We start from the raw sequence: 26771 nt of genomic DNA, 5'->3' as shown, positions 1-26771 counted from the left end.
GGTGACTGCTGCTCTGCTATCAGTAATGGATAACATGCGTTGGGCATTGATCGCTTCACAAATGAATCAGAGCGGAAGTGGGCTGCTAGGAAAAGGGATTATCGATCTGCTTGTATCCGTAGACTTGGATTGGTTAAAAAGTGGAGGGAAGGGGCGAGGATGTAGGAATAGAAATGAGCAGCTTGTTATGAAGCTGGAAGATAATTCAGGAGGGAGGGAGAACATTATGAAATGGAGAGTCTTGATGACATTACTGACTCTTCCACTACTTTTAACCTCGTAACGTCTATAATCTTTCCTCACGATCACTCCTTATCACACTCGATCCCAGAGTGACCTGCTGATCTTTGGTCGTAGCTTTTAGTTGTGCAGGTCTGGAGCTAATTTACTGGTCAGAGATATGGAGATAAGAGATAGGCTGCTTATTATCATTTTGCTGGGATAGACTTTGACCCTTGCTCTCTGCCCTGTGCAGAAACTCTGTGGTGTTGCATAGTGCTTATACAGAGTTTTCATACCTTACTTGTAATCCTCAAGCAGGTTTCTTTTGCAGATGTAGAGCGGCTATGATGTAAATTGCACAAAAAAAGGCCCAAAGAACTAGAAATACCACTCTGTCAAGAAACCCCCCAGCTCCACTCAAAAATATGGATTGAGCTGGCCTGCATATGCCATTAAACGATTTTTCGCCTAGTTTTGAACAACAACTTTAAGTGGACGGTAATCATATTAACTTAATTGTGGTTGATGAGGAAAGGGTCTCGCTCGACTCTTGTGGGGATGAAGTGCTGCATAATGTTTCAGGACTAAAGAAATATAATCCGCTCTGCAGTGCTTATTCCTTTCTAAATTATTTATGCAATCAGATTATTGTTTTTTTTTTCCACATACAGATTCACAGACACACACACACACACACACCTGATATGCAAACTATAGTTTTATGATGTTACTGCAGAATTAGGACTGGAGATAACTCCATTATACATTTTAGTGTGTGCATACTGTGTGGTTAATTGGGAGGACTGTGGTTGACCTGGTGACCTGGTCTGGGGTAGGCAGGAAATTTGCAGAATCAATTTGCATAATATAGAAAATAAATTTTAAAAAAATGCTCACAGCCACAACAATAGAGGACTGCGGCTGTTCGACAGGCACAGTGACAATCCCCTGGAGGACTGTCACCGGACCCGTGTGTGCCTGCAGCGCTAACGGGCTCCTGGCCCTTTAAAAGCCGGGCCCCGGCTTGGCCCCTCCGCTGCGCTGAAGGAGCTCCATATGGCTCCATCTCGTTGCGCGGACTCGCAGCTGTGAGCCGCTCCGCGTCGTATCGAAAGGGGAAGGGAACCGTCCAAATCGCGCCAGATTAAAAACAACCAGGGCGGCAGGTGGCCAGATGACGAGCCCGACGGGCCAGGATCTCTCACCGGGTCCAGCGGCTCCTTCCTCCACAGCCAGGCCGACAGAGGGAAGGGGCGGCGCGGGTGTTCTGCCGCATCTGTTCGCGCCCAGGTTCGCCGTTCTTCTCCCAGCTGAGTAAACTAATGGCGCACGGACTTGTTTGCATTTCTCTCACGTCACACACACAAACACACACTCACACACACCCTCACACACACAAAGAAGAAAGCCCACGCAGAACTCTATGTGGTTCTATTCTGTTATTTGATGATATGAACGATAGAGGGGAAAAAACGCGCTGCTCCTAGAGCTCCTGCAGGGTGGTGGTGGTGGTGGGGGGGGGGTCGAACGAGCAGAGATCACGACGCCTGAAAACGTTTTGGAGACAACAAAGACAACAAAGCCGGGCGGGAGAGTGGGAGGGGAGGGATGGAGGGGGGGGGGGTCCCGTTCGGTTACTTTTTCGTTCATACTAATTTCCCTGTAGCGCACTGACAGCGGCTCTTCTCTACATCCCGCACGAACAGGTTGCCGTTAATGTGTGTGTGTGTGTGTGTGTGTGTGTGTGTGTGTGTGTGTGTGTGTGTGTGTGTGTGTGTTTGTTTGTTCGCAGTTGTGCATCCCTCAGCACATCCATTATTATAACTCGTGGGGTCCCCAGTGCGCGGCGCGACGCGCATCGAGAGCGCGTTGACGGTAGTCGTGTAATAATAGTGAAAGACAAGGGTGAGCTGTTTGTAACGACACAACGTCATAGGATCTGCACCCCCCCACCACACACACACACACACACACACACACACACACACACACACACACACACACACACACACACACACACACACACACACACACACACACACACACACACACACCAGCTTCAGCACACACACTAGTTGTAGTAGACTTCGCTTTTGAACTGTAAACCACGTCTCCGTCTATGTCTCTCTCTCTCTCTCTCTCTCTCTCTCTCCCTCTCCCTCTCTCTCTCTCTCTCACACACACTCTACCTCACTGTCTCTCACCCCTCGCTCACTCAGCCTCGCCTCTCTCCCATCAATCCAACGGTGCAGGACCCGCTTGCTCGTCCGCCGGTTACCGCAAGGCAGATGATGAGATGTCCGGGACAACTTCCCAGGCGGATCCCGTAGACGCCACGGCACGGACGGTGCTGCTCAACCGGCCGCAGCACACCAAGTTCTGCGACAACCACGTCAGGTAGGTGTTTCCACTGGTGGGATGCCTCCTCACCCTTCAGCCGATGTAGAGCTACCAGTCCAAGGAGAGTTATTCCGATCAAAACGTTTGGAATAATAATAATAATACTAATAATAACCCAGAGCAGAGCGATCAGGCTGCACATCCTCCGTTCATCTCATCTGATCGTTTCTGTGCTCACCCTGACTGCCTTCACTGATGTACCATCTTTCCCTGGCACCTTGCAGACAGGTCAGGGTTCACTGTGGGCTTGTAAGGATTCATTGGCTTGCTGTGGAAGTTTGCTCACACGGGATTTGCTCCCATGTTGTCGGGTTGAAGGACGTTTCAGCCAGTTGGAATGTTTTCCTTCCTGGCATGCCATGTGCGAAAGGGAGACTTTGGACCAATGAGTTTGTTTTTTTTCTAGCTCACTCTTAAAAATATTTCCTTTTTTGTTGCTCTAATTTTGCGTATGATTTCAAAGCATCACTGAAGATGATATCTGGGTTATAGGTCTGCTGTTACTGTAATTTAAAAAGGGAATATGTGGATAGGGCTGTTTAATAACTCAGCTATTAAGCGATTCTTTGCAGCCACGCTGCAGCTGTGACGGGCGAGGCTGCCTAGAGACAGACCGAGACGCACAGCGGAAAAATTCTTTTATTAAGAACATCCCCTAGTTCCTTATTCAATTTATCCTTTTTGAGAAACTCCACTTACATCTGTTTACATAAATTAAATGTGACTGTTGGTGTCGGAGTTAGGGATATTTGTAGAATAACTGGATTTCACTGAGAATAAAAGCGGTTGGCTTTGACGTCTCAGACCTCTGTCAGACCGGGGTTGTGATTATTATGAATGTGGCTCTGAAGTGGAGACTTGAGCAACTAATCTTGGACCACATCCTTATTTCGGAGTGTTTGTGAATTTTGTTGGTTTTTGGTTTCAACAGTGACCGTCTGAGTAGATTTCCTGTCTGCATTCGTTTCTCTTTTTTTTTTTCCCTTGACAGGCACTTTGCTGCAAATGATTTTTAATTATTCTGCTGACTTATTTTCGTTACTGACCATTTATTATATAAAAATTCTAAACAAAATTTTCCAGACCCTAAATGCTTGCTTTCAGCATGTTTTTGAGTCAACTGATCGGTTCATATATTCACTGATTAATCGTCACAGTTCTGATAGGTATGGGAAGTGGAGAGGCGTCTTTCATCACCATCATTCTAATTGTCCCTGACATGTATAATAACCTCGTTTGTGGTTGTAAATTCAGGTACAGTCAAGCAAACTGCATTAGAGTTTGATTAAGGCAGACGCCACTTTAATTTCCCCCTCGTCTCTTTCTTTTCATGTTCTCATTTGTATCTTCACTCTGTTCCCGCCTCCAGAGCGAGCGGCAGGCTAATGTTCCCATGAACTGAAGGCTTGTCGTTTGTCCATGGCTGTCACTCAGTGATGTGCTGCTCTTGTCAGGAGATTCAATTTCACTTTAAGAAGAACCTATTTCAGCTCCACAAACAAGATTAAGGCAGGGTTCCCCTGGCTCGTCTGATTGGATCTGGCGTGGCGTTCTGTCCCATCCTCCATGCTCGGTGAAGAGTCGAGACCGCTCTGGCACCAGAGGCACGCTCATTGATGTCCTGGTGTTCCTGTAACTCTTTCTCTTTTAAACGTTCAATAGCCTCATTGATTTTTTTAAAGGGAGTAAAGCCTTGTAGCTTTCATCTGTACACTCAACTTACCTTCTCTCAATTCCCCAGGTCCTCCACCTCCATATTTTTTATTGCATGCAGTTGTTTTTCGACAACCTGAGCATTAGTGCTGCTCTCCTATGCACAAGTGAAGCATAATTGAGCATGATCAAGTACTTAAACAAATCTACTTGCCTGTGTTCTGGCATTTACAGTATTTTCTGCACTATAAGGTGCACTGGACTATAAGGCGCACCTTCAATGAATGGCCTATTCTAAAACTGTTTTCATATACAAGGCGCACTATTGGTTTTTGAGAAAATTAAAGGCTTTTAGGTGCGACTTATAGTATGGAAAATACTGGCTGTTTACGATGAATGGCTGCATGACTTTAGCCCAATGATTTCACTCGATCTATAGTGAAAAAGGAACAGATACCTTTTTTTTTTTTTTTTTAAACCCCATAACACAATGAAGCCATCAGCGGGAGAGCATCACCCCTGCAGCCAGCAGCTGTTGTATGAAACATAACAACTCATTGGCTCGTTTCTTTTGCCTGGAAACATGAGTGTGTTTATGTCATTGTTGTGTGTGTGTGTGTGTGTCTTTCACTGTAGTCCAGGCAGCCTTATCCTCTGGATCTTAGATGGTGTTCCCCAAACTCTTTGGTATGAGAGCGTGAGGGTCAGGACACGAGGCTTCACAGCTGGCGCTGCGGCGATTGCTTGTGTCTCATGTCCTGTTCTTTGTAGTCGTGTGTCTGCAGTCGAGTGATACAGATGGAAAAACCAGTTATGGGTTCATCTCCTTGGAGATCCTGTGCTCTGAGTGAGGCGTGTGTGTGTGTGTGTGTGTGTTTGTGTGTGTGTGTGTTCAAATGCATGCTATCCATTAAACAAAAGCCATTTCAGAAGCTCTTATTTTTCACTTAGGCCACACAGGAAGGCAGCCTTTGGCTCGAAGGATGACTTTTTTTTTCTTCCATTTATTTTTAGCCTCGCTAAAAGCTTACTCTAGTCCTCTGCTATAACAGGGTTAATCGATACAGCCGTCTGATCAATACAGTTGACTGACATGCTGGTGGAGGTGCCAAGGATTCTTGCTACTATTTTCTAGATTCAGGATCTAAATTAGGTTTGCTGTATTAAAGGAATTAGTCTGCTTACAGGTGTGATGTGTGTGCGGCCCATAATGGTGTCGTCCTGTTTGTAATAGATTTTAACTGTGATAATAAACTAGTAAATGTTTATATGGTGCTAATAAAAATCTTGTGCTAATATTTTTCACTGATTCTGACTGATTGATCTCCTTTTAGTGTGATTTTGGTAACAAACTCCCCTTTTAAAATATTTCAAGATTTAGTTGCAGGAATTTGATGTAGATTTATTCTGTGTCTGGTTAGAAAATCATTCCATTGAAATTTATGCAAATATTCTTATGTTCCAATATATACGGGATGAAAATGTCCTCTCATGTCTCTCCTTGTCGTCTTCTGCAGCACCACCAAGTATGGCGTGCTCACCTTTCTACCCCGGTTCCTGTACGAGCAGATCAGGCGGGCTGCAAACTCCTTCTTCCTGTTCATCGCACTCATGCAGGTAAAACCGTCACACTGAAGAGCGACGACTCAGCGTACTGTGAATTTGATATCACTTTAATCCGTGACCCATTCCTGCTTCAGATGATAAATCTTGAATAATTCTCTATTTGTAAAGATTTTCTGCATAAAAGACACTGGGATGTTGAAAACCATATCTGACCGTATCTGGCGTCAGTTTGCAAGCTGGCATAATTTATCGCAAATCGCTCTTGTGCAGCTTAATGCAATCATATCGAATGTTTATCTTTGCCATCACAGCGAGGATCCATTATAGGTACTTAAAGCTACTCAACACTTGCTATCAGCAATGATTTCTGAGTGCTGCCTCTCTTGACTCTCATCAGCAAATCCCTGATGTATCACCGACTGGACGCTACACCACGCTGGTCCCGCTCATCTTCATCCTCACCGTAGCCGGCATCAAGGAGATCATAGAGGACTACGTGAGTACACGGCCGTGTCACCTTCTCTACAGGCGCATTCTACTGCTCTGTTAATTGTTAAAGTGTGATATGAGGAATCTAAAGCATCTCCGTCTGCGTCTTTTACAGAAAAGACACAAAGCAGACAACACAGTTAACAAGAAGAAGACAACAGGTATCATTTCTGTGTGTTTGTCACCATTTATTACCCATTTGCTCACTTTTCCATCCGAAAGGATTTGTCTATTTATGTGGATTTTGTTTTCCATTCATGCCTGAGTCAATAGCCGTTGCCTGACACTCACTATTGTGCAGACCACAGACAAACGTTTAGTCACTATGAATACTGTATGAGTGCCGCTCAATGGGTTGATGGATGCCTGTGTTGTCCTTGTCCTTTAGTACTGCGGAACGGAGCCTGGCAGACAGTCATATGGAAACAGGTATCACTGTCATCACTGTCATCATCTCTCTTTCTCTTCCTCTCTCCACCTCACTCAATCTCACTGCTCAGTTTAATGAGATTTAATACATCAGGCACGTAAGGAGTGTGAACAATTCTGCAGCATTTTAACCAGGCAATTTGAATTAATCATTTAAAACAATAATATGACCGGATCATTTGATGTCATATTTCATATCACATATTTATTTGATTTTAGTTTTATATTGTTGAGATACATTTCTGTCACACTCAGCCTTCTTATTTCCATATTTTCCATATTTTCTCTTTGATTTTGTGTATTCTTCTTCCTGCGGGTCATCACCAGTCAGTCTGTTTTGTGATTTTTTTGTTTTGTTTGGATCCACGGGAGTAAAAAAAAATATCCAGAGTCTTATATAATTCTTCCAATCAAGATGAAGTTCTTGAATCCTACTGTACAGTGTACAGTATATTCATTGTGCAGCTAACACTGTTGTTCAGATTATTTTAGGGTCTTATCTTCTGCTTGAATACTCTCATTAATTGAGCTCCAGCTGCTCACATTCCTGCTCCAGCGGGTCAACTCAAATCAAACTCGAGCATTTGTTGGGTGGATGACAGAAGAGTGGAGCAGAAGTTCAGCTGCTATCATTGCTAACCCAGTGATATTCAAATTAAGGAGAGTGGAAGACAGATAGTTCCCCTTAATGGGTTGTTTCGTGAATGGGGAAGTTTTGATTTCTCATTCTACTATTCGCTTACTACAAAATTTGACAAAAAACTTGTTAAAAACCAACTTTTATGCTTCCTTTGCACAAAGGAAGGCCCTATAATAAAGTCAGTTGCACATTTACAACATGAGGTTGTAGAATGCTTTGGAGTCTTGTGTAAACAAGTCTATAGATACTCATCAAGAGATCTCAGGTGAATCCGTAACCTGATAGGTTGAATAGTTAATGCTGCACCTGATAGCTGTGTTTGCACGTGAACTTTGAACTCTGAACTTTCTGTTCGTATTGTCTGTCCTCCCTACATTCTTATAATGCTTGTGTTTTATTCTGGTCTTTCTCTGTTGCAGCTCAATCAAAAAATAGCATAAGTTATGCACCGCTGTGCTCAATGCTTCACTGTCAGTAGCTCAAGTGTTCCTCTCTGTCGATTGGATGTGTCTCAGTTGGTCACTAAAAAAGTTGTCTTCTGTTTTCTCTCTCTCTTTTCCTCCCTTATCCCTGTTCACCCCATCCTGTCTGTTTTGACACCCGTCTATTCCCATCTTCCCATGCGTGTCCCCCTGACACTGTTGCACTGCTGCATCCCGGCCACAAGGTGGCAGTAGGAGACATGGTGAAGGTGACCAATGGCCAGCACCTACCAGCTGACATGGTGATTTTATCCTCCAGGTCAGGAAGTGTGAATGAGTGTGTTTGTATGGACACATTTGTATACGATATGTATGAACTTAAAGTATTTAAAAGTAGTCGTCAGTTTTCGGATCACGAGTGTTGCTGGAGCCTATCCCAGCAGAGTATGGGGTGAGAGGCAGGGTACACTCCAGACGCGTCGCCAGCACATTACAAAGCAACATCCTAAACATTTATTTGAAATTGCATGAAATTATGTGAAAGCAGCAAAAGTTTTTATCTGAAAATCTGTACTAAAAAGAAATTGAATAAGCATAAACAATTAGTGAAGAATCTCTTTATCAGTATTTTTTATGTTCAGATTGATAGATCAGCCGTGTTATATGCTACAGTTTGTTGATGGACATCTTCATCTCCACAGTGAGCCTCAGGCCATGTGTTACACTGAGACCTCCAACCTGGATGGAGAAACCAACCTGAAGATCAGACAGGTATGAAAGAAGAAGAAATCTGTGGGTAACATTTCTGTGTAGGTGAATGAGGAATGTATGAGTTTAAATTTGAATTTATATGCTAAAATCACTTTTGTAGCCCAGCTGGAAATAAATCAATTCCCAAGGTTTTAGTTAATTAGCTAGCTAGAAGACACTTTATCATAATTCCGATTGTTATCAGTGCTCCGTCAGTAACCTGTCCTTTTCTGGACTCCGTCTTTCCAGGGTCTCTCACTGACAGCCGGGGCTCAGGCTTTGGAGGATTTGGTGGCGCTCTCTGGGCGTTTGGAGTGTGAAGGCCCTAACAGACACTTGTATGACTTCACCGGCACTTTGCGCCTGGAGAACCACAAGTAAGACATCCATATATGTAGTATTATGGCTCTATTATTCCTATTCTTGTGAATAATCATATTCTGGAATACTTTGAGGGAAAGAATTCAACAAAAAATTTGAGAAATCTGTCAATATTAAATTGTAAGGCAACATTTCTGTACAAAAATATATCACTGAAGAATCACAATGTGTAAAGAAAACTGCTTAATATACAGGAGCTGATTTGAGAAATAATTAAAATTTACATATATTTTCCTCTTCAGTCCAGCTCCACTGGGTCCGGATCAGGTGTTGCTGCGTGGTGCCCAGCTCAGAAACACGCAATGGGTTGTGGGAATTGTTGTCTACACTGGCCATGACTCCAAACTGATGCAGGTTAAGCCGCTATTCTCTCTGAATTTACTAAACTATATATAAAATATGAAACATCTGCTCGACAGACTTCTCTCAATAGGAACAGTTATATCAATTCACACTCTGCCATTTTTGTATTGTAATTATTGACATGTCTACAGAACTCCACCAAGGCTCCACTGAAGCGCTCTAACGTGGAGCGGGTGACCAACATGCAGATCCTGGTCCTGTTCGGCATCCTGCTGGTCATGGCCCTGGTGAGCTCCGTGGGTGCCGCCATCTGGAACAGAGAACACACTGAAGACGCCTGCTGGTACCTGTCCCGCGCTGGTGAGAACACACACACACACGCACACACGCACACACACACAACACCTTACAGTCTATAATGTGAATCTCTTCACGGTAATGAAGGATCAGAATCAGTGAGAGTTGTGTGTTTGTGCAGGCGACATCTCCACCAACTTCGCCTACAACCTGCTGACTTTCATCATCCTCTACAACAACTTGATCCCCATCAGCCTGCTGGTCACTCTGGAAGTGGTGAAGTTCACACAGGCGCTCTTCATCAACTGGGTATGTGTCGTCATTTTTGTGATGTGTGATTTCTAATGTGGTCTTTGTAAGGTTTGTGAAGTGTTTGTTTTGTTTTTTTCAGGATGTAGAGATGTATTACTCCGAGACAGACACACCGGCAATGGCTCGAACGTCCAATCTGAATGAGGAGCTGGGTCAGGTCAGTTCCTTATTTTTATAATCAGTGTAATTAAAATGACATTTCCACTCAGCCAGTTGTTGAAATGTGCCATTATCTGTCTTTTTCCAGGTGAAATATCTCTTTTCGGACAAGACGGGCACTCTGACCTGCAACGTCATGCACTTTAAGAAGTGTACCATTGCAGGAATTACATATGGGTCAGTCCTCTCTTTCCTTTTCACCTCCGAGCTGTTTCACTTAACAGATCATCCAAATAAAAATGAGAACCCCACTGAATTCATTTTTCTTTCCTTCTCAACTAGTTAAACTGATTAAAGTCTTCCCAGCCTTCTCAGCTTGTAGTGAAAGAAAATCATCTGCTTGTAGTTGATCTAAATCTCGCACGCTTGATCAGATCTAACAACTCATCAGTTTATTGATTCCTCTTTACTATACGACCACATTCAACACTGCAGCCACTTCCCCGACCTCGACTGCGATCGTTCGATGGAGGACTTCAGGTTAGTGACTCTCCTCTCCGACTTTCTCCTCTGTTTTTTCCTTTCTAAAATTCCTTTCTTTATCTTAGGCATGCTTTGAGTAGTGAGTTTCATTTGCATGTTTGATGCAAAAAAAAAAAAAGATCTATTTTAGACTGTGGCACAATTTGAAAGTCAAAAAATGAAAATAACTGCTTTCATGAATGACTTTTTTCTTATCTGACAGCAATTTGCCGTCCAACAGTAATAATTCTACCGAGTTTGACGACCCAACCCTCATCCAAAACATTGAGAAGAACCACGTAAGCAATTCTGGAGCTCTTCTGTAGTTGAGGTGAACCTATTCTGTCAAAAAAAGAAAAAAAAATGACAAGAGGGTGCTATTAAAAACCACCTCCACTCTGTTTGTGTGCATATGTTCAGCCTACATCGCCTCAAATCTGTGAGTTCCTGACAATGATGGCTGTGTGTCACACGGTGGTCCCAGAGAGAGAGGAAAACCAGATCATTTACCAGGCCTCTTCTCCAGATGAAGGAGCGCTGGTCAAAGGAGCCAAAGGCCTTGGCTTTGTTTTTACTGCGAGAACCCCTCATTCAGTCATAATCGAAGCTGTGAGTGCCTCTGTGTGTGTTTTCCTGCAGTCAGAGCTGTCTAATGCAAGTTTAGGTGCTGAAATGTTATTGTGTGTTTCAGAGAGGAAAAGAGATGAGCTATGAGCTGCTGAATGTCCTGGAGTTTTCCAGGTAAAACCCCCATAAATGTTCTTCTCGGGCAGTAATAACTCTGTAATATAAGATTGTGGTGTGTTTTGAAACTAAATTCTCTGCTTCCTTCGCAGTAACCGCAAACGTATGTCTGTGGTCGTCAGAACCCCCAATGGGAAGCTACGGCTGTACTGCAAAGGAGCTGTATGTTTATCTCATTATAAGAAGCGCTCAGAGCGTCTGTAAACGTTTCCCACTTAATACTGATGTTCTCATTTTGTCATTTTTCAGGATAATGTCATTTTTGAACGTCTTACTGAAGTTTCCCAGTATAAAGAATTAACTGTTGCTCATCTGGAACAGTTTGCAACTGAAGGTGAGAAGAAGGAATGGAGTAGTAAAATTGAGGTGAAAACTGGTATTCTGCTCGTGATCCATGATGGATTCCATCCTCTTCTCATCTGTCCAGGTTTGAGGACTCTGTGTTTTGCCTATGTGGACCTGGAGGAAGAGGCTTACCAGGAGTGGCTTAAAGAATACAATCGCGTCAGCACTGTACTCAAAGACCGCGCTCAGAAACTGGAGGAAATTTATGAACATCTGGAAAAGGTAAACACCGTCTCTTCGGGTTTATTCTTAGATAAATTTCCTCTTTTTAGTGTTTATCGAATCAAATTGCGGTGTTGATTGATTTATTGAAATCTTAGCAGATGCATAAAAGAGCATAAAATTTTTCCCGATGCATGCTCACACACTCACAAACACACACTTCATGTTTGCCAAAAGGTGGCAGAGTTGCTCCAGTGATTCCCCACACTTGCAGAAACACAGCACTCCTTCATTAGTCGTGACAGCCTGTAAATTGCAATACACAGTCAGACTTCCTTTTAAGTTGCGTGTAGTTTTTTTTGAAAATAAAATTTAGTAGGATGATGTTTTAATAATATTTTATTGGCTAACGAAAGGCTGGATTGAAAAAGGGGAGATTATGTGGAATTCAGAAGATATTTGGAAAGAATTGAAGCGATAGGTGAGAAATCCAAAGAGCGCAGAGAGTGGAGGTGAGAAAAGTAAGTGAAGAGGGAAAAAGGAAATGTGAGGAGGAGGGGAGCTCAGACAGGGAGACCACAAGGGTAATTACCTGCACTAGTCTGCCAAAAGCCCCATAAAACTGAAGTCAACAACACAGTAGTGTTAACTTGTGTTTCTGAGCAAGTGTTTGTGTGTGCATCCGAGTGTGTCTAATGAGAGTACATATGCGTTTAAATGCTGAACAAATTAAAGCAAGGGTAGGAAAGGTAATGGGTTACTTCTTGGCACGAAGACACAAAGCTGGAACAGAGGTCCAAATCGAGCTGCTGTACCAACTCAATTGAACTCGCTGGCAGCGTCCTCGTCCTCAAATTAGATATATGTGACGTCCTCTGCAGAGAAAGAGCCCTCACATGCAGGCAGGCTGCCGTCTGGCTGGATTTGGAGCCTAAATAAGATTTATTTTAACCCACTTTTCTCTTTTATGCCACATATTTCCCCTCCGCTCTCTTTTAGAATTGTCTTTTTCAAATGATTTCCACCTATTTGTTTATCATTGTTTTCTCTTTGCCCAACAGAATTTAATACTTTTGGGGGCTACAGCTATAGAGGACCGTCTCCAGGCTGGCGTGCCGGAGACCATCGCCACTCTAATGAGAGCTGACATCAAGATCTGGGTCCTCACTGGAGACAAGCAAGAGACGGCTATCAATATAGGTGAAAGAATTTAAGATAACCCCTGTGCATGAAAAACAGTTACAAAAATGTGCTTTTTTTTATCCCACCATCTCAATCATCGCTGAAGCGTGGTGCGTAGCAATTTACAAAACTGTTATGTATTGTGGATTTAATTAGATCATTCTACGAGAATAGTGGGCCTTAAGCGGACTGAAACATCAGGCATTTCCCAGTCACGCCAGCAGCTAGATGGGTAAAAGTTGCAGACCAATGACATCAGTGTATCTGAATTCTTCTGGCTGTCATGGAGATCTTTAGCAACAGATGTCCATTAAAAGAACTCCTTTGTGGAATGGAAAGCGTTTGCTAAGTTGGGACATCTTCTATCACTTTTTTTTGCTCTCATCGCGGCGTTTGAACCGTCGTCCACACCTGACAGAAACGCGTGTGAACGTGGCTTTGGGAGTCTAGTCGGACATGAGATCACTTTTTTTTTGCCTGTGTTTTGGGTTTAAATCGAATCCCCTCCCCCCCACATCCGCTACCATTCACTATCTGTCTGCTCCTCAGGTTACTCGTGTCGTCTGGTGACACACGGCATGTCCCTCATCATCGTCAACGAGGACTCCCTGGATGTGAGTAAGCCTTCCTCCCACTCACCCCCCTGGTCCACATGTGGTAAAGGTGTCGGGGCTGCTTTTACTTGCGCAGGGAGTCGGGTTTTTGTGGTGTGGGTGTTAAACAGGTTACCGTGGGAACTAGGGTGTGGTGCAGAGCCAGATTGGTGGGTGGGGCTCTTTGTGTGCACACAGGTGCAGGTTATTAAAGTCTCTGGTGACGCTCTGGAGAAAAGGGATGAAAAGTGACGAGCGCGATCGCTTCTTCCCTTCTCTTCTCTTATCTCTCCGTTGCTACGACGACACAAATGCGCAGGAACGTCTTAGGCAGAGTGTGTGTCTTTGTGCTCTCATTCAGATTGAGATCTGAAGTGCTTTTTTTAATTTTTTTTTTTATTTCCGCTCAGGTTTCATGTGTGACTGTTTAACTTTAAGTGGCTTGATTGCTCTCATGTGTCTGCGTGTCCGTCTCTCTTTCACACACTTCCTCATGGCCATGTGTGCTTAGACACACACACACACGCACACACACACACACACACACACACACACAAAATCACAGTGTGTTTCGTTTTACAGGGTTTGTTTATATGTGAGCCTGGAGAGATTACGCCTCATAAATTTGAAGTGTGTGTGATTGTATCATGTGCATTTGTTTATGGGATTTGTGTGTTTGCGGATCCAAAGTGTGTGTGAAGGAGGAGCGTCCATGTTTACACTGATAATTTTCTTGCGTCATTTAAATCGCTGCACGGATGCCGGGTGTCCTTTATCGCCCTGGATGTGGTTAGCATGGAATCTAACTTAAACCACATCCCAAAAGATGTTAGTGCTTGTCTTGATTTTATATTAAATCACGCAAATTCAAACCTCCATTGTACCAACTTATCCCTGTGGTGTTAACTTTACATGCATCACATGATAGAGAAGCTCTCAGGCCAGGTTTACCGCTGTGCAGAAGGCAGACGGTGTGCAGGAGGCCACTTAGACGCTGAGTAAATCGAGTTGGACGGAGTGAAGCGTTGATGTCATAGTGACGCTACTGCAGTTAGAGGGCAGAAGTAAAGTGGAGTGTTTTTATTATGGTTTGAATTCGTTATTAGCAGTCTGTCTACAATTATGGAACACCTACCGTACAGTAACAGTAAGCAGCTGAAAGCCCGACTGCTGTCTGCTAACGTCGTTTTTGGCTCTGATAACAGCTGAAAGTGGATTTTTTTTTGGCCCTTGTTGTTATTCTTTATACATCGTGTGTTTGCTTTAACAGCAGCCATGGGGAATATTAAGCCTGTCTTCCATGGTAAAGGAAACAGGAAACTATTAAAAAATTCCTTATCTTAAGGTCTGGTTTTGTTTAATTATTTCTCATTTTACGTTTCGGCGTACATGCTGGAACACTTTCCAATTCATTTCACTAGAATTTTTTTTTTCTTTTTACGGCAAGGAAATGTCTTCCACAGCCGGATGACTTGCGATAAAGCGGGACCTTCTGAAGCGATGAAGGATTTAAAACTTTCTCTCGGCGGCGTGTTAAAATCCACAGGAAATGTTCAGAAACTTTCACTTTTCCTTTATGGCAAAAATGTTGATTTTCCGTTCGGCGTCTTCCGCTGTGCAACAACTTTAATACAACACGGTGCAGTGTGGAAACCATCTTTCAGCTGGAGAGCCTGGACTCAACCCACTCCACCCATGAGTCCTCCAGCATTTATGAGCTCCAGGAGGTGTTTTATTATTGTTTGAAGGATTCTCAATGTAAAGAGGTCGTGCTAACACGTTTCTATATGGTGCACAGAGACAGAGCGGAGAGAGAGACAGCTGGTTGACATGAAACATAATCCACGGGTCACAGGGGGAATTTTTCCTGTTAGTAAGTGCATTAGCTTGGGCGTACTTCTCGGGCTTCAGCATTTGTAGCGCTCTCTCAAGTGGGAATAAACACAAGACAGTAAATACAAGACAGAATAAACAACAAGACAAAGCTGCTGTAATAAAACCTGACTATAAAATGTGAACAATGACATCCCCTTGTTTACACAACGCAGCAATGAAATCAGATGTTTGCCAGATTAGACATTAAATATCCTCCTTCTGATGAGCGTCATGTTGAACATCTGACTTTATTTTGACATTTGGATGTTAGAGAAGAAACAATCGTCTCCGGTGCGTGAACCAGACAACTTCAGAGAGCTCTGGCTGCGTCCAGCGGTTCTCCGTGGATGAAAGCGATGCTGCGGTGTTTCCTCCAGCACGGAGCCCCCGTTTTTTAAAAGTGAATCTCACGCTTGAGTGGAAACAGAAGCCGCTTATCAAAATCTCACCTCTGGTTTTGATCTGCTCCGCCGGTTTTTGAATAATGCTACCAGGGTCTCCTCTCACACCCTCCCTGTGCCGTTATCAGTGTGTGAGGGTTGACCTGCAGAGAGGATCCTGCCAGTCTCGGCAGCAGATGCAACCCCTCCATTGGTCGCTCCACATCTCTTTCACGCCGCTTCCTCCACATCTGTCAACACCCTCTCAGCGAGCAGGAAGCGACTGAGCGACCTTTATGAGAGCAGGAAAAAGCGACAAAGTATGTGTTTATCCTCATGACAGGACAGAAGAGGTGTTTGTGAATGAAGGAGAGTTTACTGGACACGATTTGGAAAGAGGAAGTAAATGAATGGGAGACTGAGGAGGAGGAGGGGGGTGTCTAACCATGTGAGGGTGATGACTGAGGGGTAACGCTATCTCCTTTTGGTGCTCCTGCTCATCAAAACAAACCCCGTGAGCAATGCCTCCTGGGTAAACGGTTTGTGACCACTGGAGCTGTGACGAGGACCATCTGTTACGGTCACATCACACACAGACCGACGCCGACGTTTGTCCCGTCTGCTCTATGAAGGACACACAAACACGAATGTAAGGCTTCCTTTTTAGATTATGTTCATTACACACACACACACACACACACACACTCTTTAGGGGTGCATGATCAGCCTGATCAGCTTGATAGTTCTGAATATACATTACGTCCAACTTTCCCACAATCCCCCTCTCCCCCGTCATGCTGCCCGCAGTACATTTGTTAGACAAACACCATCTTTCTTCTGCTCATTAATCATCTCTCTCACACACACACACACACACACACACGCACACTCACGCACACTCACGCACACTCACGCACACAGTCACACATATATTATTTTGTGCCTGAACTCGCTCTATTGTTTTGGCATTTTTCAGTTTATATTTGTTTTTTTGGGGGGGGGGGTTGTCTGTTTAATCCATATCTGTATATTCATTCCTGATTTTTTTCTTTTTGAGCAAGCTTGGTCAGCACTGTGCATGTGTGTGTGTATGCGTGTGTGTGTGTCTGCGTGTGTGTGGCGAAGGCTGCAGGAGATGTGGGTGTTTGTACAGATGCGCTGTCAGATAATTAAACGGTATATTAAACCTCAGCGGTGACAGAATTTGCATGCCTTCCTCTCCCCACATCTGATTCTAACTCCTTGACCTTCGTCATTCTCGTTCTCTTTGTACCCTTCTTCCATTTATCTTGCTTAGAGGTTTTTTTTGGGGGGGGTACATTTTATATTTTGACTGTGTCCATTTGTCATAATGGCATTAGGGATTGAGCTGTCTTTGAACAGAGAGCGTGGCCTGGACTGCATCAACGTTTAGCGTTCCCCATCCTCTTTGCTCATTTATATTATTTAGTTCTCCACGCGTGTCTGTGTGGCTTTGTTTGTTCTTATGCATCTTATGGTAAAGTATGCACCAAGCCAAGGTGACCTGTTATATCTCAAGCTGCCCCCATGCCCTCCCTCATCCGCGATCCAAATATAAGCCTGATAAAATTCCATTCAGAATGGCCTGTGAACGTTGCTTACAGAGTGTGTGCGTTTATGTGTGTGTGTGTGTGTGTGTGTTCCTCCCTTTTCAAGCCCAAATACACATAAAAAATAAACATTCAGTTAGGAACATAAAAATACTTGCTAATGAGATCTGTCACATTGCAAAAGGAATCAAAAGTATCAACCAACTTTTTCCTTTAAGTTCTCCAAAAATAGCAGGTAATCTAGCGTGAGAAAGACGAAAGTTAAATAGTCATGGAAACTTTCTTCTTTTTTTTTTTTTTGTCTCATGTTTGTTCTTTTTTTGAGAACGTGCTAAAAGATCATAGCGGACCTTTGGTGGGCTGTTTCATTTTCTCCATCATGAGGATACAATTAGTGTCTGGACCTGCTGTAGTTTGGATGTTTGAGCTTTGATAGCTAACTAGTCTTTGTACATTTGTGACCTTTTTAATCTTTAGATCCCTGCAGACTAACCTGGTTATTATTCCTGGTTATCTGAGCTACAGCTAAAGCTTTTGTCGGTACAACACCCATCTCCTTACCTGCTGTACTAGAGACGATAGTGTGTTTAGAAAGTTGTGCAAGACTTCCAGCATCAATCCAGTCTTGTTATATTTCTCTTCGTTTTTTGCGTGTTGCGTGCTTTATGTTACGCTGAGCCCTTTTACGTCAGTCCCTGAATGAAGCGAAGACAAGTCGGACACAGCTTCCGTGCACTCCCATGCAAACAAGCACGGTCATACATGCATGCATGTGTTCCGCTCCTCTGTGAAAACACGTGCACATCACACACACATGGACACTTTGAGTTTAAGAACTCTGACAACCTGTAATCTCCTTTAATCCTTTCATTATGTTTTTGTTTTCCTTTTGTGGGGGGAAAAAAGGTGAATGCAAACAGGAATTCTGGCACACAAAGAAAAACATACAGCCTGAGGCTGAGAAAACACAAGAGCAGGGACACTTGTGTGCAGATGCATTTTTACATGGCTGTTTGGCAAGAGGAAGAGAGACTACATTGTTCATGTGAGTTTGTGTGTGTGTGTGTATGTGTGTGTGTGTTGTCCCATGCACACGCTGATCGGTGGACAGAGGGGTCATATCTCTGTGGGTCATTGGACTCTCTCATGTCTGCCGGCTGCCGGTAGCCCACTGAGAGACCGAATTTTGAAATGTTTGTGCACATTTTTGTCTAAGGTTTGGCCTGGTGTAACTATTTGCTATATGTTTACTCGTATTTCCCATGTTTCCACAAAAATTTCCTGTTATGGAGTAATTCATAGTGCATCAGTATTTGTTTATTACGGTTCTAAGCACATGTGCTACTAACAAAATAATCCCCAGACAGACTGAGCTGTCTGCTACTATTTGGACACAAATAAAACATTCTTGTAGGGATTTTAATGAGCTTTAAACTGTGTTTCCCTGGTGGTTTCTGCAATATAAAAAATGAAGTTTATCGTAATCTGTTTTTTGGTTGTTTTTTTTACTGTTTAATGCCAATCCATAACAAGACAGCTTAACATTTTTTTGCTGTTTTGTATTTTCCCAGTGAATAATCAAAACAGCATCAATTTGTCATCTTAAAGGTTCAAACAGACAAGACAAGCCTGGTGCACATCAGACCTTGAAATGCCATAAGACCATGGTAATGCTCTGCAGCGTAGAGATCCCATGGAGGCCATAATTGTGTGTGTGTTTGTGTGTGTGTGTGTGTGTGTTTGTGTGTGTGGCCCTAACTGGTAGCTAATAGCGTGCCTGCTCCTCCACATGGAATTCATTACTGATCCGTTGGATGTTTATTTTCTCTCGTAATCCCTGTTCCTCTATTATCTAGAGCTCCATCTAAACTGCCCCAAACTACTGCCCTGCAGGCAAGCGGGCATTCATACCAACACACACTCACCCACAGACACACATATACTCACACATATTACACTCCATTAGAAATGAACGATGCATTTCACCCATGGCTCCGCGTTTAGTTTGCCTTGCTGTTCTTTTTTTCCCCTTCTCCTCCAGTCGTGTGAAACTTCTTTGCATGTTTTCCCTCGCTGTGGTTTGTTGCTGCTGTCTGAGGTAAAGATTTAAGGTTTCATGTCATTCTTAAACATGCCCCGCGGTCCTCTTTGCAGCAGTGCGTTGTGATGATGTCTAGGGCAACTGTGAACTTTAAGTTGTTTATGCTGACATTCTTAATTGTTGAGTGTACACAGGAGCAAATCTCCCCCCCCCCCAGATGAAAGCGGTTCATGCAACCAAGAGCACATGTCCTCCACTTACCGACGGTGGTTTTTTACCTTTCAACAAATCGCTGTGTGTTTTGATGTGTGTCACTTTTATTTTCACTACTTTTGTGAGGCCACAACATCACCGGAAAAACCCCCCCCATAAAAACCTGAAAAATGCGGTCAATTTGAAAAGGTCGCTGCCGGATCAAATAAGAGTCATTTCCAGGGTGAGATGTAGAGTTATGATTGGTGAGGATAAGAATCAGGATTTATGACTTGCCAGTCTGTGGTGGGGTTGAAGTTTAGAGGTAAGGCTTTCACTGTAAGCCAGCAGCGTTTCCTGATACATCATCATGAGCACTGATGGGTTTGTGTTATGTTGCTGACTTCAGCCAAGTGTTGTAGAGATGTGTGTGTTTCTTTTTCTTCTCAGGCGACTCGTGCCACTCTGACGGCTCACTGTTCGTCCCTGGGCGACTCTCTGAGGAAAGAAAACGAGCTGGCGTTGATCATCGACGGTCAGACACTGAAGTATGCGCTTTCCTTCGAGCTCCGCCAGGCCTTCCTGGACTTGGCGTTGTCCTGCAAGGCTGTCATCTGCTGCCGGTAGGCAACACTCACACAACTCCACACTACTACACACACTCACAATCACACTCAATGCACATTATCTGCGTGACGTTACAATTACGGCGTGAACCAAGAAGCCACATGCATGAAGAAAACTGTAAAAGCTCTTCAGAAGATCCATTGATCCACATTCGCATTAATCCTTCATAGTGTGCGCGATGCGAGTGTGAGTGTGTATGTGTGTGTGTGTGTCTGCATGCATAGACCTGTATGCTCCTGTGCCTGTTTCAGGCTGTCAGTCTCTCACAGTCAGCAAATGAACCGGGGTGATAAAAGCCTGTCTCGCTGCACAGCAGGAGTAATCTAATACATTGCACTGCATATAAATGTCAAAGGCATGACTCACATACCGGTTGTACCCCTGAAATGGGTACCAACACACACACACACACACACAGATGGTCATTAAGCACAGTGATACAAAGTGCACTCTGTTCATAGTGTTTATTGCTTGTTCCCTTATTTGGTCATATTCCATTCGGCGCCACCTGTGATGTTTAACAAAAGACTTTCCACTCGTCTTTTGTCTCTGTGTGTGTGCGTGCGTGTGTGTGTGTGTACGTGTGCAGCCAGGAGGGAAGTAACCGACTCTCCCTTCCATATCCAGGTCACATCCAGACTCTGGTCTCATGAGCCTCTCAAACAGCCTCCAGCTTCCTCTCTCCTTCACTCCATTCCTCTCTCTCTTTCCTTCTTCTGTTTCAGTGTCGTTCTTACTACGATTACAGCTTTCAAAGTTATTGAAAATTGTAAGGTCCGATTCATAGTTGATTTAAATCTTTCTTTCTTTTTTTTTTTGCTGACTTTAATTTCTTGGACGCATTTGAAGATTTTTTCCCGTTGAGAACAACTTGGATTTGCCAGTTTTAGATTGTGTTTGACTCTTTAGTTATTAGATATTGGAAGAATGAGCCTTCTTTATTGCAAAACCCTTTATTTTTTTAAATCAGCAATATAAATAAAATATAGTCATGGGTTTTGTGCTGTAGATAATTGGTGTCCCAACAATTCTGGGTTTGTATAACAGAAAAAAAAAATTGCCTTTTTTTCTTCGTGCCATTTGGAATTCTTGGGAACCAGTGATGTTGTTTCCTGTGTGTTTGTGTGCACCCACGACATGACTCCATTAATAAGGTGCCTTTAATAATGAGCTTGGTCTCTTAAGTACAGAGATGAATGTGACATCATGCCTCACTCACTACATGCGTGAGCTGTTTCACAGTTTGGGAATGTGTGGCGGAGTCGGGGCGGACTCGCACGCACGGCTTTCCTGACTGCGTATGTTTATCGGGGGAATTAGCGGTTGCTTATTTTCTACTTGATTCCACTGTGAAGTTCCCTGGGAGCCTTTCATCTCCTCCAGCGCCGCATTACACAATTCCAGACGACGTTAGAAGTGTTTAAAACGAGGGGTACGGTAAGACGGGAGAGAGATAAAGAGAGATTTGTGATCAGAGGCCTTGGAGATGCATGGGCAGACACACTCGCAGGAACAGGAAAAACAAGAAGCGGAGGTTGATCCCATCCTTCAGCGGAGCCTGACGAGGCCGGGATTTTCTCTCCCTGGGAAGGAATGATTCCAGCTTGACGAGAGGTCACACGTCTGATCTCGAAAGCATCGTGTGTTCTGTTTTGAAAGCAGCGGCAAATTCAGTTACACGTAATTTGATTTTGTCGCGTCGTGACGACAAAGAGAGCAGTGACGAACACGGGGGGGGGGGTTTGGTGTGAGACCGGAGATTAAGAGCTGTGCTTAACGCACACACAGGAACAGCGTGTCATTGTGAAAGTGACTCTTTGAAGTACTGTCCACAGTTTAAACACATAGTCCAGTGGTGACGCTCGAAATACTCCCCCAAAATACACCACTGAAGCCCAGGCAATTACTATATCATTACAGAATGTATATGCAGATTGTTCTACTGATTTAATCCCAGTCCCGGTGTCAGTTTTCTGCCGGTGGAGAGAACAATGCTTACTTCAGCTGAGTGTGTGTGAATGACAGTGGAAACGCCCCCTCGCACAATCATGCGTGTTTTGAAAACAGACATGATGACAATTTTGGATAGTCATCAGGTCCAGAATTGGCTTTTTGAGAAAATAAACTTTCCATGTGGTTGGATTTTCATTTTTGGGGTTTATAAAGAGAGGAGATCACAATTGGTTTCCTTCTCAGTTGCTTATTTGAACGCTTTTGCCACATTTGGACTTCTGCCCTCAGTTTGCCCACTTTCACCTATGATAATCGGGGGCATCGGTGTCCTCGCTTACTATTTTTTTGCGTTGTTTTATTTCTAGCTCACATTAATCCAAACTCTTCACCATTTCTTTCCAAGCCCGACGGTGGGAACAATGAAGGATTGAGAGGAAAACACAGTTCCAAAACCCCTCAAGTGAAGCCAAATAGAAAACCAACACAGGGTATTGGATGGAGCTGCGGTCTCATTTTTCCACATATTCAACACGTGGTACCATAAAATAAAGTTTAAAAAAAAAAATCTCAGTGTGCAGAAAATCACCTTATTGGGGTCTCTGAGCGGCCCTCGAGGTTACAGCCTGTAATCGAGCCTCCATGGGTCCCTCATTGTCCTCCAAGAGACAGAACCGGTTATGAGCGAGAGGATCAGCGAAGCAGGTCAAGAGGGTGGAGTTCCACTGGAAGCTCAAAGAGTGTATACATACACACACACACACACACACACACACACACACACACACACACACACACACACACACACACACACACACACACACACACACACACACACACAGATGAATGCAGACATGCACAAACACAGTCAAGCACACATACTGTAAGTAAAGGCATCAAACGTGCGTCTTATTAGCTGAACAGTGAATCATTGTTTCCTCATTCCCAGTATGGAGATCCACACAGCCCTGCAGTGTGTGTGTGTGTGTGTGTGTGTGTGTGTGCGTGCGTGTGTGTGTGTTTTACTACCATCCTCTCATCCCTTTCTTCGCTTCTTAGTTTTTAAATTTTAGTCATCCTCCTCACTAGTTGGCATTTTGTTTCTTATCCCCTTTCCCTTCTATACCTAAATCTTCCTCCCTGCTGCTACAGACTCGTAAAGCCAACCAGTAATCTCTCTATTTTGGTTTTATTCTAGAGTTTCTCCGCTGCAGAAGTCAGAAATTGTGGATATGGTGAAGAAACACGTGAAGGCCATCACGCTGGCGATAGGCGACGGTGCGAATGACGTGGGAATGATCCAGACGGCTCATGTCGGCGTGGGGATCAGCGGGAACGAGGGCATGCAGGCCACAAACTCCTCGGACTACTCCATAGCACAGGTAGACGGGAACGTGATGGACTCCTCGGTTGGTCACTGGGCTTCAGCGTCCTCAGGCGAGACACTTTAGAGAATCTTTACCTACTTAGTGTTCTTCTGGTCCTGACCTTTGACCTCCTTGGAGGGGTCAACCGCAGGGAGAATTTACTTACGTGTCTCACTCAAGTATCATGTCTTCAGTGTCAACTGATGACTGGTCAGGAATGTAATTCTTAAAGAAGACACATGAACAGATAAACAAAGCTGGTCCAGGCTGAATGATTTCTTTTAAAATAACGTCTGCATCCTTTAAAAATATGGATTATCCATCTGTGTTCATGCTGATCGGTTGATCATTTGGCTTGTTGATTGACAGATGAATTGACAGCATGAAAACTTCATGGCAGCTCGATGAGAATCACTGAAGAGTCTTATCTTTTCTCACGCAAATGCTCTCCATCACTTTCTCTGTTTGAGCCGCTTATCTCTTAGCCTTTGGCGTCTCGCGTGACTTATCTCTATCACTGGAACTTTTCTTCTCTCTGTCTCACTTTGAATGCTCTCGCTTTCCCCTTCCTATGACTGATTTTCTGATTTATTTTCCCCTCTTAGAATAATAATAAGTCTGTTTCTCTCTTTGATTGGCAGTTTTCCTACCTGGAGAAGCTGCTATTGGTCCACGGGGCGTGGAGCTACAACCGTGTCACCAAGTGCATCCTCTACTGTTTCTATAAGAATGTCGTCCTCTACATTATAGAGGTAGGAGCTTCACCACCACACCCTGTTAAACACACACACACACACACACACACACACACACACACACACACACACACACACACACACACACACACACACACACACACACACACAGTTACATTAATAGAGATGTTCTGCAGCTGTTTGCCGACATGGCTGACAGTGACGGATGAGGTGCCCTTCTGGTGTCTGCAGTCTGTCTTGCACACACAGACGCACATGCACAGAAAAAATGTGTGTTTAGATCAGCGGTGATGAGACCTTGGCTCCAACGATTGACAGTTTTGTGTGTAAGCGTTTGTGTGTGTGTGTGTGTGTGTGTGTGTGTGATGTAGGGGCACACTGCTGCCCTGGCCTGCCTGTTATGACGGGCATTCGTCAGCTGTGCTCCACCCATCCCCCACTTCTGTCTGACATTAAGGATGCCAGCAGGTGCAGGTCCTCGTGGGGACTCCAGCCTATAGCAGACTGTCCCATGAACACACCACTTTCTGCTTGTATGTGTGTGTGTGTGTTTCCACGATTATCTCACATGATTGACTCCCTGCAGATCACCGCAGGCCAAAGGTTAGAGACTGTCTCCGTCCCCTTGATGGAGACAGAAATAGGGGGATGAGTACGTCTGTGTGTGTCCTTTTGTGTATCTGACCTCACCCCTAGGCCGTGTGCTCCACTGTATGCCCAGGAATGCCACAACTCCCACCAGGGGCCCCAAACATTTTCTGTATCTGTCTTCAGATCTGCCGGTCTGCGGTGTGTGTATGAAGGCGTTAAATGAAGTTTCCCCTGGGACAAAGTCACATTTAGACGTTTTCTCACTAGATGAACCTCCATAAAGACAGAAAGTGGTTCCAGAGCCAAACACAACCTGTGTGAATGTATTTAAAACGTCTTGCCAAAAGCCACAATGGAGGTTGTGGGCAAAATGCAGTTAAGAGAGTCATTATGCTCCTTGTTTTCTTCTAGCAGTGTAAAATATGAGATGCCCCATGTTGCTCTGAAGTTATTTTATCACATGTCCTTATAATTAAGTCAACAGAGGCACAGAGATGCTATCTCTCCCTGCTGTTTCCACTATCAGTGCCTCCCTAAGGCAGATTTACTCTCTGCTATTGTTCCCCTCATCCTTCTCTTTGTGTCGCAGCTCTGGTTCGCCTTTGTCAATGGCTTCTCCGGCCAGATCCTCTTTGAGCGCTGGTGCATAGGCCTGTACAACGTGGTGAGTTTCCAGATCGCCCATCTCGCCTTCATCTCACCCCTTCCCCACTGATGTCAAGTGCCATCTTTTGCTTTATACATATCTCTCCATCATGTCTACCGACTGCTGTGTCTACTTATATCTGTAGATGCTTTCAGGCTTCCCAAAACATCATTGAGTTTATTTTTGTGCAGAAAGTCTCATGTAAAAAAAAAAAAAAAAGTGAACAGGAGACCGTTTTCAACAAATATGATTATTTTCTTGAATTCCTTTCAAAGAACAAGCCAGTATGAACCTTTTTGGTAAAAAAAGAAAAAAAGAAAAAAAAGGGATTTAGAGGGTTAGAGGGTTAGAGTAGAAACTAAAGGGAAGAGGTAAAAAAGAGGTTTAACTTTGAGCAAGTTCCAAACTTTGGTGCATTGTGATTCAAATCAAACCATGATTTTTTTCAGAATTTTTTTTTTACATATTTATTTTGATACCCGAAGGGAAATTAAGATGATTAGAGGGGTTTTCCTATGTGTTGTAAGGGTTATACGTGTCTGTTGTGTGATGCAGATCTTCACCGCTCTGCCTCCCTTCACTCTGGGGATATTCGACCGGCCGTGCAGCCAGCAGAACATGCTCCGTTTCCCACAGCTCTATCGAATCACCCAGAATGCCGAGGGCTTCAACACCAAGGTACAACCATTTACATTCCGCTTTGCATCTGTGATACACAAACACACAAACCGCGTGTCGCACGTCAAATCAAAGCTTTATCTGTCATTTTTACTCCCCGCTTTGGACTTGTCGTGACTCGTGGTGTGTGTCTGTGGGACGGACGCAGTGATACCTGCTGTTTAGTGCACCAGAAAGTAAACAAGAGAGACGTCTCCATGGTAACCTCTAATGAGATTCATAGTGCCAGAATAAGGAAGTCTTTCATTTTGGAGAGTTTCACCAACCAAACCAACTGTGTGTTCAGGAGTGTTTGGTCATGTGTGTGTCTGCTGTACAGGAGGACACATGGTGGCAAGAACACAGCGGAAGTTGTACTAAACTGTGAGGAACGTCTGTTTTTATGAGTGCGTGTGTGTGTGTGTGTGTATGTGTGTGTGTATTTGTGTGGGTGCTCTGGCATTAATTTGCACTGACTTATTTTCCTCTTCATTCTCCCCCATTCCTCCCTTTTCTGTCTCTCTCTCTCTCTCTCTCTCTCTCTCTCTCTCTCTCTCTCTCTTTCAGGTTTTTTGGGGTCACTGTATTAATGCACTGATTCATTCAATTATTCTCTTTTGGTTTCCACTCAAAATGTTAGAGCATGG

The 26771-nt window shown here is 43.9% G+C and overlaps 1 protein-coding gene across 8 annotated transcripts in view; it reads left to right on the top strand.

The window, feature by feature from the left end:
• The window catches only part of atp8a2 (ATPase phospholipid transporting 8A2), a 41373-nt gene that overhangs the window by 4831 nt on the left and 9771 nt on the right, over positions 1 to 26771 (top strand). For 3 of the 8 annotated variants that reach the window (XR_011039037.1, XM_068343742.1, XM_068343743.1), the window contains exons 2-29: positions 2442 to 2619; positions 5793 to 5892; positions 6239 to 6337; positions 6446 to 6491; positions 6719 to 6759; positions 8067 to 8140; positions 8523 to 8592; positions 8821 to 8948; positions 9195 to 9306; positions 9447 to 9615; positions 9734 to 9861; positions 9944 to 10021; positions 10112 to 10200; positions 10459 to 10503; positions 10709 to 10784; positions 10906 to 11094; positions 11177 to 11226; positions 11322 to 11391; positions 11479 to 11563; positions 11657 to 11796; positions 12798 to 12936; positions 13468 to 13532; positions 20021 to 20193; positions 23346 to 23529; positions 24156 to 24266; positions 25411 to 25485; positions 26023 to 26145; positions 26692 to 26770. Coding sequence is in view for 7 of the 8 variants with exons in the window: in XM_068343742.1 (XP_068199843.1) it covers positions 2442 to 2619; positions 5793 to 5892; positions 6239 to 6337; positions 6446 to 6491; positions 6719 to 6759; positions 8067 to 8140; positions 8523 to 8592; positions 8821 to 8948; positions 9195 to 9306; positions 9447 to 9615; positions 9734 to 9861; positions 9944 to 10021; positions 10112 to 10200; positions 10459 to 10503; positions 10709 to 10784; positions 10906 to 11094; positions 11177 to 11226; positions 11322 to 11391; positions 11479 to 11563; positions 11657 to 11796; positions 12798 to 12936; positions 13468 to 13532; positions 20021 to 20193; positions 23346 to 23529; positions 24156 to 24266; positions 25411 to 25485; positions 26023 to 26145; positions 26692 to 26770 (2916 nt within the window). In the remaining variant the exon portion in view is untranslated. Of the gene's footprint in view, positions 1 to 1275; positions 1537 to 2441; positions 2620 to 5792; positions 5893 to 6238; positions 6338 to 6445; positions 6492 to 6718; positions 6760 to 8066; positions 8141 to 8522; positions 8593 to 8820; positions 8949 to 9194; positions 9307 to 9446; positions 9616 to 9733; positions 9862 to 9943; positions 10022 to 10111; positions 10201 to 10458; positions 10504 to 10708; positions 10785 to 10905; positions 11095 to 11176; positions 11227 to 11321; positions 11392 to 11478; positions 11564 to 11656; positions 11797 to 12797; positions 12937 to 13467; positions 13533 to 20020; positions 20194 to 23345; positions 23530 to 24155; positions 24267 to 25410; positions 25486 to 26022; positions 26146 to 26691; position 26771 lie in introns of those variants that run through there. The other 5 variants (XM_068343744.1, XM_068343745.1, XM_068343747.1 and 2 more) reach the window with 4 other exon arrangements.

The sequence above is a fragment of the Antennarius striatus genome, chromosome 20 (genome assembly GCF_040054535.1).
Source record: "Antennarius striatus isolate MH-2024 chromosome 20, ASM4005453v1, whole genome shotgun sequence".
Taxonomy (NCBI): Eukaryota; Metazoa; Chordata; class Actinopteri; order Lophiiformes; family Antennariidae; genus Antennarius; species Antennarius striatus.
The sequence above is the reverse complement of the archived record's forward strand: the minus strand, read 5'-3'. Positions and strand labels throughout refer to the sequence as shown.